We start from the raw sequence: 13,582 nt of genomic DNA, 5'->3' as shown, positions 1-13,582 counted from the left end.
TCTTTCCCTTCAGCATGCCTCTGAAAATCCTGTTGTCACCATGGGCTGCTGCCACGCCTGGTATTACTAGTATTGTAAGAACAATCTATACCCAGAGTCTTGCTTCTGCCAAGGTGACCCTGATGCCAAGATCCACATCTTTGACCTGGGGTAGAAGAAGGCAAAAGTTCCCACTCTGTGGCTACATGGTGTCAAATGAGTATGAGCAGTTCTCCATTGGAGGCTGCCCATATTTGTGCCAACAAGTACATGGTGAAAAGCTGTGGCAAAGATGGTTTTCACATCCAAACGCATCTCCACCCCTTCTACATCATCCACATAAACAAGACATTCTCCTGTGCTGAGGCTGACAAGCTCTGGGTAGGTATGTAGGGTGCCTCTGGAAAGCCCCAGGGCACAGTGGCCACAGTACACACTTGTCAAGTCATCATGTCCATCCCCACCAAGCTGAAGAACAAGGAGCATGTGGTTGAGGCCCTACACAGGGCCAAGTTCAAGTTCCCTGGCCACCAGAAGATTCACATGTCCAAGAGTGGGGATTTACTAAGTTTAAAGTCCATGAATTTGAACATGTGGTGGCAGAAAAGTGACTTATCCCAGGTGGCTGTGGGGTTAAACACATCCTTAATCACGGCCCCTTGGACAAATGGCAGGCCCTGCACTCACAAAAGCCTTGGTGGTGGTGTCCATTCCTTGCTCATGCCCACCAATAAATCCTACTTTCCTGTCAGTCAATCAATCAAAAAAAGAACTCCATTTTCACTCGCCTGTCACGTTTTATTTTTTGTCGTTATATTTTACTTCTTTTTATTTTGTGTATCCCTTAACTACTTACTTCAGTTATGCTGATTTTTTTTACTACTTGTCTTTAAACCTTCATACTAGCTTTTTAAAGTGACTGATTCAATTCCTTTACTATATATTCTCCTTCACCAGTGATTTTTTTTTCCTTTCACATATTTTCTTATTTTTAGTTGTGATCTTTTCTTTTCCCCTTAAAGATAACCCTTTAATATTTCTTGTAAGGCCAGTTTATTGGTGATCAACTCCTTTCGTTTTTGCTTGTCTGAAAAACTCCTTATCTCCCCTTCAAGTCTGAATGATAACCTTGCCAGGTACAGTGTTCTTGACTGTAAGTTTTTATCCTCTCAGCACTTTAAATACATCATGGCACTCCTATCTGGCCCACAAAGTTTCTGCTTTAAAATTAGCTGATAGGCTTATGTGGTTTCGCTTGTATATGATTAGCTGTTTTTCTCTTGCTGTCTTTAAAATTCTCTTTTATTCTTAAATTTCTGCCACTTTAATTATGATGTATCTTGGTATGGGTCTCTTTGGGTTCATCTTGTTTAGGATCTCTATGCTTCCTGTACCTGGGTGTCTGTTTCCTTCCCTAGGTACGGATGTTTTCCACCATTATTTCTTCAAATAAGTTTTCTGTCCCTTTCTCTCTTCTCCTTCTGGGACCCCTACAATATAAATATTAGTATGGTTGATGTTTCACAGAGGTCCCTTAAACTCTCATTTTTAAAAATTCTTCCTTCTTGTTGCTATTCTTATGGGGTGATTTCTACTATTTTATCTACCAGATTACTTATCCCTTCTGTATCATCTCATCTGCTTCTGATTCCCTCTAGTGTATTTTTGATTTCAGTTACTGTATTGAGTTCTGATTCTTTCTTACATTTTCTAAGTCTTTGTTAAAGTTCTGAGTTCCTCCAGTCGTTCCCTGAGTTTGGTGAGCACCCTTATGACTGTTTCTTTGAACTCTTTTATCAGGTAAACTACTTATCTGTTTCATTAGGGTTTATTTTTTCCTGGGGTTTTATTTTGTTATTTTGTTTGGACCATATTCCTCTATCTCGTTACTTTGATCTTCTTTTGTGTTTCTATAAATTAGGTGAAACAGCTACCTCCCCTGATCTTGAAGAAGAGGCCTTGTGTGGGAACATTCCCTGTGTAGACTACTTGTGCCTAGAGGCTTTGCCAGGCCAGATGGGGCTGCAGTGGGCACCAGTTGGGCTTAATCCCTGGGGACCACTATGCCCAAGGCTGCCTTGGTGGGACCACAGAACCTGGAGGAGGGTCCAGTCCAGAGGCAGCCCCCTGGGAAGTACTGCATTCAAGGCTGCCTTAGGAGGATAGCTGGAGCTGGAGAGGACCTGGTCCAGAGGCAGTCCCTAAAGAGTGCTGGGCCATAGGCTGCCTTGATGGGGCGGCTGGAGCTGGAGCAGATATGGGGCAGGAGGAGTCCGGGGAGGGAACTCCAAACAATAGTGATCACCAGTGCCTCCTACCCAGGTAAGGGCTCCAACAGTTCCCTGTCATTTTGGCAGAAACTCTAGGGTTAGGAAACATATTTCCTTTACATATACTGTAGGTGCCTTTAAGGTTTTTTCACTGTGTCCCAGGGTGAGTGTGTCTGCATTTGGATCCCTCAGCAATCCATCTCCCTACTGTAGATCACTGCGAAAGAGGAGGGGTTCCCATGGTTACCATGTCTCTGACTTTCCTACCAGTTTCTATGTGGTTCTTCTATTGGCAGCACCAGTTCATTCAGCCCCCAGGTCTTCTTCAAGAGGAAATGCGTTGTGTTTAGGTGTAGATCACTGTGCTCAGGGGAGGAGGTGAGCATAGGGTCTTCCTGTGCCACAACCTATCCAAGTCCACTCTATGTTTGTTTTCAAATATAATGCTCACTGATAAAGCTTACTCTGAAAACACAGGCATACCTCAGAGATGTTGCAGGTTTGGCTCCAGACCATCTCAGTAAAGCGAATTATCACAATAAAGCGAGTCAAACAAATTTTTTGGTTTCCCACTACATATAAAAGTCAGGTCTACACTATTCTCTGTAGTCTATTAAGTGTACAATAGCATCATGTCTTAAAAAACAATGTACATACCTTAATTTAAAAATACTTTATTACTAAAAAAAATGTTTGCATTGTCTCGCTGAAGCAAGTCATAATCTTTTTGCTGGTGAGGGGTCTTGCCTCCATGTTGCTGGCTGCTGACTGGGGTGGCTGTGGCAATTTCTTAACATAAGACAACAATGAAGTTTGCTGAATCGATAATGGCTCTTCCTTTCATGAATGATCTCTCTGTAGCATGCAATGCTGTGTGACAGCATTTTACCCACAGTAGAATTTCTTTCAAAATGGGAGTCAATCTTCTCACATCCTGAAATGGATTTATCAACTAAGTTTATGAAATGTTCTAAATCCTCTGTTGTCATTTCCACCATCTTCACAGCATCTTCGCCAGGAGCAGATTCTATCTCAAGTAACTACTCTCTTTGCTCATCCATAAGAAGCAACTCTTCATCCATTAAAGTTTTATCATGAGATTGCAGCAATTCTGTCACATCTTCAGGCTCTTCTAATTCTAGTTCTCTTGCTGTTTCCACCACATCAGCAGTGACTTCCTACCCTGAAGACTTGAACCCCTCAAAGTCATCCATGAGGGCTGGAATTCACTTCTTCCCAGCTCGTGTTAATGTTGATATTTTGACCTCTTCCCATGAATCATGAATGTTCTTAATGATACCTAGAATGATGAATCCTTTCCATGAGGTTTTCAATTGACTCTTCCCAGATCCATCAGTGGAATCACTGTCTATGGCAGCTATAGCCTTACAAAGTGTACTTCTTAAATAATAAGACTTGACAGTTGAAATGACTCCTTGATCCATAGGCTGCAGAATGGATGTTGTGTTAGCAGGCTTGAAAACAACATTAATCTCGTTTTACATCTCCATCAGAGCTCTTGGGTGACCAAGAGCAGTAATATTTTAGAATTATTGTCAATGAGCAGAAATATTTTGAAAGGAATCTTTTTTTTTCTGACCAGTCGGTCTCAACAGTGAACTTAAAATACTCAGTAAACCATACTGTAAACAGATGTGAGGCCATCCAGGCTTTGTTGTTCCATTTATAGAGCACAGGCAGAGCAGATTTAGCATAATTCTTAAGGGCCCTGGGATTTTCCAAATGGTAAATGAGCAGTGGCTTCAACTTGAAGTCACCAACTACATTAGCTCCTAATAAGAGACTTAGCCTGTTCTTTGAAGCTTCAAAGGTAGGCATCGACTTCTCCTCTCCAGCTATGAAAGCCCTAGATGGCATCTTCTTCCAATAGAAGGCTGTTTTGTCTACACTGAAAACCTGTTGTTTAGTGTAGCCACCTTCATGAAATATCTTAGCTAGATCCTCTGGATGACCTGCTGTAGCTTCTACATCACCACATGCTGCTTCACCTTGCACTTTTATGTTATGGAGATGGCTTCTTTCCTTAAACCTCATGGAACCAACCTCCGTTAGCTTCAAACTTTTCTTCTGCAGCTTCCCCACCTCTCTCAGCCTTCATACAACTAAAGAGAGCTAAGCCTTACTCTGGATTAGGCTTTGGCTTAAGAGAATGTTGTGGTTGGTTTGATCTTCTATCCAGACCACAACAACTTTCTCCATTATCAGAAATAAGGATGTTTCACTTTCTTATCATTTGTGTGTTCACTGGAATAGCACTTTTAATTTCCTCCAAGAACTTTTCCTTTGAATTCACAACTTGGCTAACTGTTCGGCAAAGAGGCCTAGTTTTGGCCTCTCTTGGCTTTTGACATGCCTTCTTCACTAAGCTTAATCATTTCTAGCTTTTGATTTAAAGTGAGAGACAAGCAAGTCTTCCTTTCACTTGAATACTTAGAGGCCATTGTAGTGTTATTAATTGGCCTGATTTCAATACTGTTGTGTCTTAGGGGATAGGGAGGCCTGAGGAGAGGGAGAGAGACAGGGGAAAGGCCAATTGGTGGATCAGTCAGAACCCACACAACACAAAATTTATCAATTAAGTTGCCTGTCTAACATGGGTGTAGTTCATGGCTCCCCAAAACAATTACAATAGTAACATCAAAGATGACTGACCACAGATCACCATAACAAACATAATAATAACAAAGAAGTTTCAACTATTGTGAGAGTTACAAAATGTGACACACAGATACGGAGTGAACAATTGCTGTTGGAAAAATGGTACTGATAGACTTGCTTAACACAGGGTTGCCACAAACCTTCAATTTGTGAAAAACACAGTATCTGTGAAGTGCAATAAAACAAGGCATGCTTATGCTGAAATAATAAATCAAATATTTTGAAGTAGTTAATATACAGTCATTTCCTCATCATAAAATGTCCTAATACGATACTAAACTAAAACACAGAGATGTGGATGCTGTAAGGTAAACTCAAATGACTTATTCAAGGTGTGGCTTTTCAAAAAGTTCAGAAAGCTACTGCAAAAGAATTAAGCATAAACTCTTTGAAGTGAAAGTGAAGTATGCAATGAAAATCATAGCTCAGTGATAGCCATCTACTTATTTAATATCCATTTCAATTTCCAGGTGCAACATTTTGGCTCTCTACTTCCTATTTAGGTTTTCTTACATTTACTATAAGAAAGTGATTTGCAAGGGGAATTCCCTGGCGATCCAGCGGTTAGGACTCAGAGCTTTCACTGCCAGGTCCCAGGCTGGATCTCTGGCCAGGGTCTGTGGTTAGGCTGCCATCTGTCTGTTCCAAGGAGATACTGAAGAGAGAAATGTTTATCAAGGAATCACCAAATTTGTTCAGCTGCAGGCCTGAGACCAGCTAAGCCTGTCTGTGCACAGGATCATTCACCTAGCTGGCATTCACATCTCTTCTCAGATGGTCTCTACTGCTTTGCTCCATGATTCGCAAATGCCACATATTTAGACTTACTTACATTGTTTTGTTTTCAGATATTTGATATTTCAAATATTCAGATATCTGTTCCCAGCACTGGAGTTCCTAAACACCCAGTCAGGCTGCACTAGGAGTATACAGAGCCTGATCACTAAACCTTCAAATGTAGATATGAGTAAAGATAACTTTAGCCATTGGGAAGTTCAATGGAAGACTTTCATTGAGTATACACTCATGAACAAGAGAAAGAAAGAAAGAGAAAGTGAAACAGATGATAAACTGTACCTGACACAGGGGAAACCTAGAGACAATAAATATAGATTATGAAGAATTAAAAAGGAAAAAGACTAAACCAATGAAACTAGTTTTACTGTATAAAATGAATTGTAATCATAGTTTATCATCTGAAATGCTTCCACTTATTTATATAGTAGTTAAGTGAAATTACCCTGGTGGGTTTGAAATGGGCTATATCTAGGTCTGAATCCCACTTCTACCAATCATTTATAAAAATAAAGATAACAGCATTGCGAGGCTGCTCAAGAATTAAGTTAGCTAACACATGGAGTGAAAATAATACAGAGTTTAGGCATATACATGTAAATAAATGTTAGTTTTTCTTTTTTCCCTTCCTCTTAAATACCAGAGAGAGCACAATGGCTTGCTTGTAATTCAACATTCATCAAATATTTGTTATTACTTGTATCTGATTATCCTAGATGCTTACCAATTGAGGAAAGATATTCCTTTGAGCCAACCAGTGAGGATAATTAATAACTGAAAAAAGCACTGACATTACAATGACATGATATTTTCTAAATCAATGCTCCATGATAAACACATTTATCAGACTCACTTTCTTCCAGCTTTAAAGAAACTGAGGGATTGTTTCCTGTTTCATCCACATTTCCTTCACCACCTCCTCGAGATCTTGAATTCCAGACTTTAATCACTTCAACATCATTGTCACTGCCGCTTCCACTTGAGCTACTATCTTTTTTCCCCTTTTTCCCCTTTGTTTTCTTCTTTCTAAAGAAAAAGAACAAATTCAAAGTATTAGGAAAACACAGGAAAGATACAAGTGCCAATTATTAGAGGATGATCAGCAAGTAGGGATTTTAAACATGTCAACACAGGGCACAAAAAGTATTCAATTTACTTTGTATAATCATCAGAGCTTAAACTCATGGAGGTTTCTTCAGAATCTGAAGCTATAAATTCATCCATACTGTCTTCATCAAAATATCCCTAGAGAAAAAAAAAAGATGAATGTTTTAAGAACTTATATCAATTTATACTGGAAATTAGAATAATGTTTATTTCATTTAAGGATAAGTTAATTGTTATGAGATAAGGAAGAACTGAAGAACTATCATAGATTAGAAAAAATAAAGGAGACGTCACAGATATGAATAATAAACAAAATGTGAAATCTTGGATTGAATCATGGAAAAGAAAAAGTATGTAAGTACAAAAACTGATGAAATCCAATTAACGTCTATTGTTTAGTTAATAGTACTAACCCAATGTTAATTTCTTAGTTTTGACCATTTTACTATGGTTATGAAAGATGTTAATCTATGACAAAGGAGGCAAGAATATACAATGGAAAAAAGACAGCCTCTTCAATAAGTAGTGCTGGGAAAACTGTACAGATACATGTAAAAGAATGAAATTACAACACTCTCTAACACCATACACAAAACATAAACTCAAAATGGATTAAAGACTTAAGTGTAAGGCCAGATACTATAAAAATTCTTAGAGGAAAACATAGGCAGAACACTCTGACATAAATCGCAGCAAGATCTTCTTTGACCCACCTCCTACAGTAATGAAAATAAAAACAAAAATAAACAAATGGGATCTAATGAAACTTAAAACCTTTCGCACAGCACAGGAAACCATACACAAAACAGAAAGACAACCCACAAAATGGGAGAAAATATTTGCAAACGAAGAGACTGACAAGGGATTAATCCCCAAAATATACAAACAGCTCATGCAGCTCAATATCAGAAAAACAAACAAACCAATCAAAAAATGCATGGAAGATCTAAATAGACATTTCTCCAAAGAACACATACAGATGGTCAAAAAGCACATGAATATATGTTCAACATCACTAATTATTAGAGAAATGCAAATCAAAACTACAGTGAGGTATCGCCGCACACTAGTCAGAATGGCCATCATCAAAAAATCTACAAACAATAAAGACTGGAGAGGGTGTGGAGAAAAGGGAACCCCCTTCTACACTGTGGGTGGGAATGTAAACTAGTACAGCCACTATGGAGAACAGTATGGAGGTTCCTTAAAAAACTAAAAATAAAGCTACCATATGAGCCAGCCATCCCACTCCTGGGTATATACCCAAAGAAAACCATAATTCAAAAAGATACGTGCATCCCAATGTTTACTGCAGCACTATTTACAATAGCCAGGACATGGAAGCAACCTAAACATCCATCGACAGACGAATGGAAAAAGAAGATGTGACACATATATACAATGGAATATTACTCAGCCATAAAAAAGAATGAAACAATGCCATTTGCAGCAACATGTACGGACCTAGATTGTCATACTGAGTAAAGTTAGAGGACATATATCGCATGATATCACTTATATGTGGAATCTAAAAACAGGGTACAAATGAACTTATTTACAAAACAGAAATAGAGTTACAGATATAGAAAACAATCTTATGGTAACCATGGGGAAGGGTGGGGAGGGATAAATTGGGAGATTGGGATTGACATATACACACTACTATATATAAAATAGATAGCTAATAAGGACTTGCTGCATAGCACAGGGAACTCTACTCAGTACTCTGTAATGACCTATACGGTAAAAGAATCTAAAAAAGAGTGGATTTCTGTATACATATAACTGATTCATTTTGCTGTACACCTGAAACTAATACAACATTGTAAATCAGCTATATTTCAATAAAAAATTTTTAAAAGATTAACATTTAACACTCCTTCCATAATCACAATGCATTCAAACATATAGTAATTAACCAGAAATAAAATAAGTTGAATTACTGTACCAAAAAGAAAAAAAAATTTGAATATACAGTACGTCTATACAGATCAACCTTTTTCCCAAAGTTATTCTGCTTCCAACAGATACCTTTTGATCAACTTTAGGTTAGTTGATTTACCTTATTTTCTTTGCTAATGTAGTCCAGCTGCAAACACCAAGGATGAGTCCAGATTCTACTTAACATCTGAAAATCTTGGAAAAGTTTTGCACCTGCCTTTCCTCTTCCACCTTCACTGCTATTACCTACACCTGATCAAAAGAAAAAAAGAGTTAATGTTAAGACATAAGAATTCTCTAATTCATCCAAGGTGTTTCTAAATTAGGGCCTTAACTTTATCTGTGCCTCGGACTCCTTTGCCCACGTAGAGAATCTTATAGGCCCTCTTTCTCAGAAAATTTCAAAACATATAAAATAAATAGGATAACAAAAGAAACCCATTATACGGAAATTATCAAGATGTTTAAAAACAAATTTTTGATGTAGTGGTATGTGTACCTTATTAATGCATTAAATAACAAACTATAGCAGTAATTTTAACAACTGCCTGAAATTCTGAAGCATTGATAAAGGCAAATTTGAGATATCGGTAATGACAATAATATATAGAAATATTTCTGATTTCTACTGGTAACGAAGTAACAATTAACACTAATACTACTTTGGTTTGATGCCTATATTAATAATTGGAAAAATGCTGTATTTTTGACAGAGGTTAGTGAAAACGTAATTTTTTTCTTATTCAGGTTTTTCTTATCCAGGTCCTAGATTCTAACCATAGACCCTAGATTACAAACTTCTGCTTTAGATAAAGCCACTCTCTGTATAGAGTATTTTAGCAACTCTCTCCAATTATTCTTACACCAAAAAAAACTACTTCTAAAACTTACGTTTTTCCTGTTGAAAAAAACAGATTTCTTTTGCCCAGAGTAATTTCAACAAAATTATATTTTTCATATGAAAATGAAGTGAAAATTAAATGAATGCACATTTCATTAATATGACAAAATCATCAAGAGGGTAAAACACAGAAGAACAAAGCTGACTTTTTTTTTTTACCAAATTTATTTTTGGCTGTATTGGGTCTCCGTTGCTGCACACAGGCTTTCTCTAGCTGTGGCAAGCGGGGCCTACTCTTCATTGCAGTGCACAGGCTTCCATTGTGGCAGCTTCTCTTGTTGTGGAGAATGGGCTCTAGGCGCACGGGCTCCAATAGCTGTGGCACGTAGGCTCAGTAGTTGTGGCTCATGGGGTCTAAAGTGCAGGCTCAGTAGTTGTGGCACATGGGCTTAGTTGCTCCGTGGCATGCTGGACCTTCCCTGACCGGGGCTCGAACCCGTGTCCCCTGCATTGGCAGGTGGATTCTTAACCACTGCACCACCAGGGAAGCCCAAAGCTGACTTTTTTAAAAAACAGCATTTAAGCAATAACGTTTTTCTGTCCACAGTTTAAAAGATGTAAATTCACTGATAATTAATGTCTTATCTCTATGAGGGACAAGAGTATATTCAGTAATGATATGAAATATGAATAAAAATGCATAAAAGTCTGGTACTGATTATTTTGCCTCATAGAGATATTTCCACTGTGTATGACAGAAATCATTGCTGTGAAAATGAGGCATCTAATTTCTTGATATACAACTGTTCATAGCATTCCCTTATAATTCTTTTATTTCTGTAAGGTCAGTAGTAATGCTCTTTCATTCTTGATTTTAGTTATTTGTATCTGCTCTATTTATTACTTTGTAAGTACAACTAAAGAGTTATCAACTATCTTGATTATTTCAAAAAAACAAGTTTTGGTTTCAATAATTTTCTCTGTTTTCCTTTTCTCCTTTATATTTATTTCTGATTAGTCTTCATTATCTCCTTCCTTCTTGCTTTGGGTTCAGTTTGCTCTTATTTTAGTTTCTTAAGGTAGAAAGTTAGTTATAAATTTGAGATCTTCTTTCTTAATATAGGCATTTACAGCCATAAACTTCCCTGGAAGCATTGCTTTACCTGCATCCCCTATTTTAGTATCTTATGTTTTCATTTTCATTTACCTCTAAATGTTTTCTAATTTCCTTTGTGTTTTCTTCTTTTGACTCACTGGTTACTTAAGAGCATGTTATTTACACATATTTGTGAATTTTCTCACTTTCCTTCAGTTATTGGTTTGTAATTTCATTCTAATGCGGTCAAAGAAAATATTTTGTGTGGATTTTATCCTTTTATATTAAATGAGGCTTGTGTTATGCTCTAAAATATGGTCTATCTTGGAGAATGTTTCATGTGCACTCGAGAGGAATGTGTATTCTGCTCCTATTGGACAGACTGTTCTACAGATGCCAGTTAGGCCTAGTTGATTCATAAGTGTTTTTCAAGTCTTCTATTTCCTTGCTGATCTTCTGCCTAGCTGTTCTATCCAATACTGAAAGCCTTATGAGTTTTTTAAATTAATATGAAGAAATGAGAGATTTCAAAAAAAAATAAGCTAAACAACTACCATTTATTCTCCAAGAAAGGCTGATTAAAAAGTCAATTTTTATTTTGGTGGGTGGAAACTACTCTTGTATATACCATAAACATCTTCTATTATAAAAAAATTTCATAAGACTTTTAGGCCTAACTGGCTAGTGTAGAATGTTAAAGGGGAAAAACTGAAGTCTCCTCTACCTACAGTACTGATATGTGTTAGAGTTGTTATTCTTTGTGAGGAATGGGAACAAAATAAAAAGAATATATTAATAAGTTAGCCAAATAAACATCCACAGAAAAATGTTCTCTATACAAAAGAGTACTGACAATTATTATTGAATCATTCTATCCTAAAAAAAATGTTTTGACGCCAAATGGCTTTATTTGGAAATACAAGCACAAAAAAGGGCAAGTAAATACATAATGACAAGTGAGTCTTCCTTTCACTTGAACACTTAAGAAGCTGAGGTATGCCTGTATCTTGTTCTGGTTTTGATTTACATTTCCCTGACGGCCAGTCATACTGAGCATCAGTTAGAGCAGTGATACTCAAGCAGAGGGTACATCAAAATCACCTAGAGGGCTTATAAAAATGCAGCTGCCTGAGCCCTACTCCAGAACCACTGACTCAACCTCTAATGTGTGGCACTTAGACCCATTCATTTTTAGAGACAAAAGGATATTACTGTTCTCTGTTTTTAAGAGTACAGTTCAGTGGCATTAAGTATAACTGAAATGTTGTGCAACCATCAGCACTCTCCATTTCTAAGACTTTTTTCCATCATCCTAAACAGAAACTCTGTACCCACTAAATGAATCTGACTATTCCAGTCACCTCTAAGTGTAATCACACAGGATTTGTCCTTTTGTGTCTGGCTTATTTCATTTAACATGATGTCTTCAGGATCCATTCATGTCAGGATTTCTTTCTAGACTGTAATATTCCATTGTTTGCATATATCATATTTTGTTCATCTATTCATTACTTGATGAAGACTTGGATTGCTTCCATCTTTTTGGCTATTATGAAATAATGCTATGTAAACATGAATGGGTAAGTATCTATTAGAGTTCTTGCTTTCAATTATTTTGAAAGTGGAATTCTACCTAGAAGTGGAATTGCTGGATCATATGGTAACTCTCTGTTTAACTCTTTGAGGAACTGCCACACTACTTTCTCCACAGGAGCTGTACCATTTTATATTCCTAGCAGCAATGCACCAGGGTTCTAATTTTTCATTATCATTGCCAACACTTATTATCTTTCTTTATCTGATAGTCATCCTATTGGGTGTGAAGTGGTATCTCTTGGTTTCAATTTACATTTCCTGAATAACTAATGATGATGTAGAGCATCTTTTAATATGCTTATCAGTCATTTGTATATCTTTTTTGGAGAAATGTCTATTGAAAACTTTGCCCATTTTTGAATCGGCTAGCTTGGTTTTTCGTTGTTGTTGTTAGGTTGTAAGAGTTCTTTATATATTCTGGATATTATCCCCCTTTTAGGAAAGTGACTTACAAATATTTTCGTCCAATTTGTGGACTTTTTATGTGCTCCATTTTTGCATTCCTTAAGACAGTGTATGGATTTTAATACTGATTTAAGCTTAAAATCAGGCTGTTTGAAAACTAAGTATTCACACTTGTAAAACCTAAAGTTGTTTACTGAAGGCAGAGGCTTACATGTAAATATAAACTTCTGACACTTGATGTTAAAAAGGAAGACTGCAGGATTGTACTTTTTAGAGAACAAAGGAAAATTAAGAGGATGTTAATTTTCTTGAAATTCATTAAATTTAGCCTCTCATGACTTTAATTCTGTAAATATTAAATATATTATAAATTATCACTACTAAAATTAACATCAAATTGTTGCTAGTATCAAAAGCAAAATTTATGTGAACTTTTAAAAGCCAAGTCAAATATAAAAAGAGTCAAATATAGAAACAAAAGAATTTCTGGAATATGTAACAGAAAAAATACCAAATATTTTAAATGCAAGTGAGATAGGTGAATGACATTTTGGGAGAAACACTTTGATGGTTTGTAGTGAGAATCAAGATAAAGTAACCTTTAATATAATCCATTTAGCCTTTTATGGAAGTTTTTTCAAGGGGGCTATTAACTCAGGTTAACTTTAAGGAAAATAAAACATCACATTTAGTAGGGGGAAAACCCAAGACATTCTCATGACTGAAAGATTCATGGCATCAGATAATAATTTAGCAATTATACCTTTCTGAGGTTAGAAGCTTTGGCAATTAGTACTTTAGATATTTACTCCTATCAAGTGAAGTCACAAAGAATGAGGTCCCTTTAATTCTTTTTTTTTTTTTTTTTTTTTT

At 36.6% G+C, this 13,582-nt stretch overlaps 1 protein-coding gene and 1 pseudogene across 1 annotated transcript in view; one reads left to right on the top strand and one right to left on the bottom strand.

Moving 5' to 3' along the window:
- LOC103073541 (60S ribosomal protein L10-like) overlaps positions 1-713 on the top strand; it is an 11,848-nt pseudogene extending 11,135 nt beyond the window's left edge.
- The window catches only part of ATRX (ATRX chromatin remodeler), a 247,014-nt gene that overhangs the window by 72,777 nt on the left and 160,655 nt on the right, over positions 1-13,582 (bottom strand). The window contains exons 23-25 of the mRNA XM_007447355.1: positions 8,893-9,023; positions 6,880-6,968; positions 6,577-6,749 (exon numbers count right to left, since the gene is read on the bottom strand). Coding sequence (XP_007447417.1) covers positions 6,577-6,749; positions 6,880-6,968; positions 8,893-9,023 — 393 coding nt within the window. The remainder of the gene's footprint in view (positions 1-6,576; positions 6,750-6,879; positions 6,969-8,892; positions 9,024-13,582) is intronic.

Source organism: Lipotes vexillifer, unplaced genomic scaffold (assembly GCF_000442215.2).
Source record: "Lipotes vexillifer unplaced genomic scaffold, Lipotes_vexillifer_v1.1 scaffold945, whole genome shotgun sequence".
Lineage (NCBI taxonomy): Eukaryota > Metazoa > Chordata > Mammalia > Artiodactyla > Lipotidae > Lipotes > Lipotes vexillifer.
The sequence above is the reverse complement of the archived record's forward strand: the minus strand, read 5'-3'. Positions and strand labels throughout refer to the sequence as shown.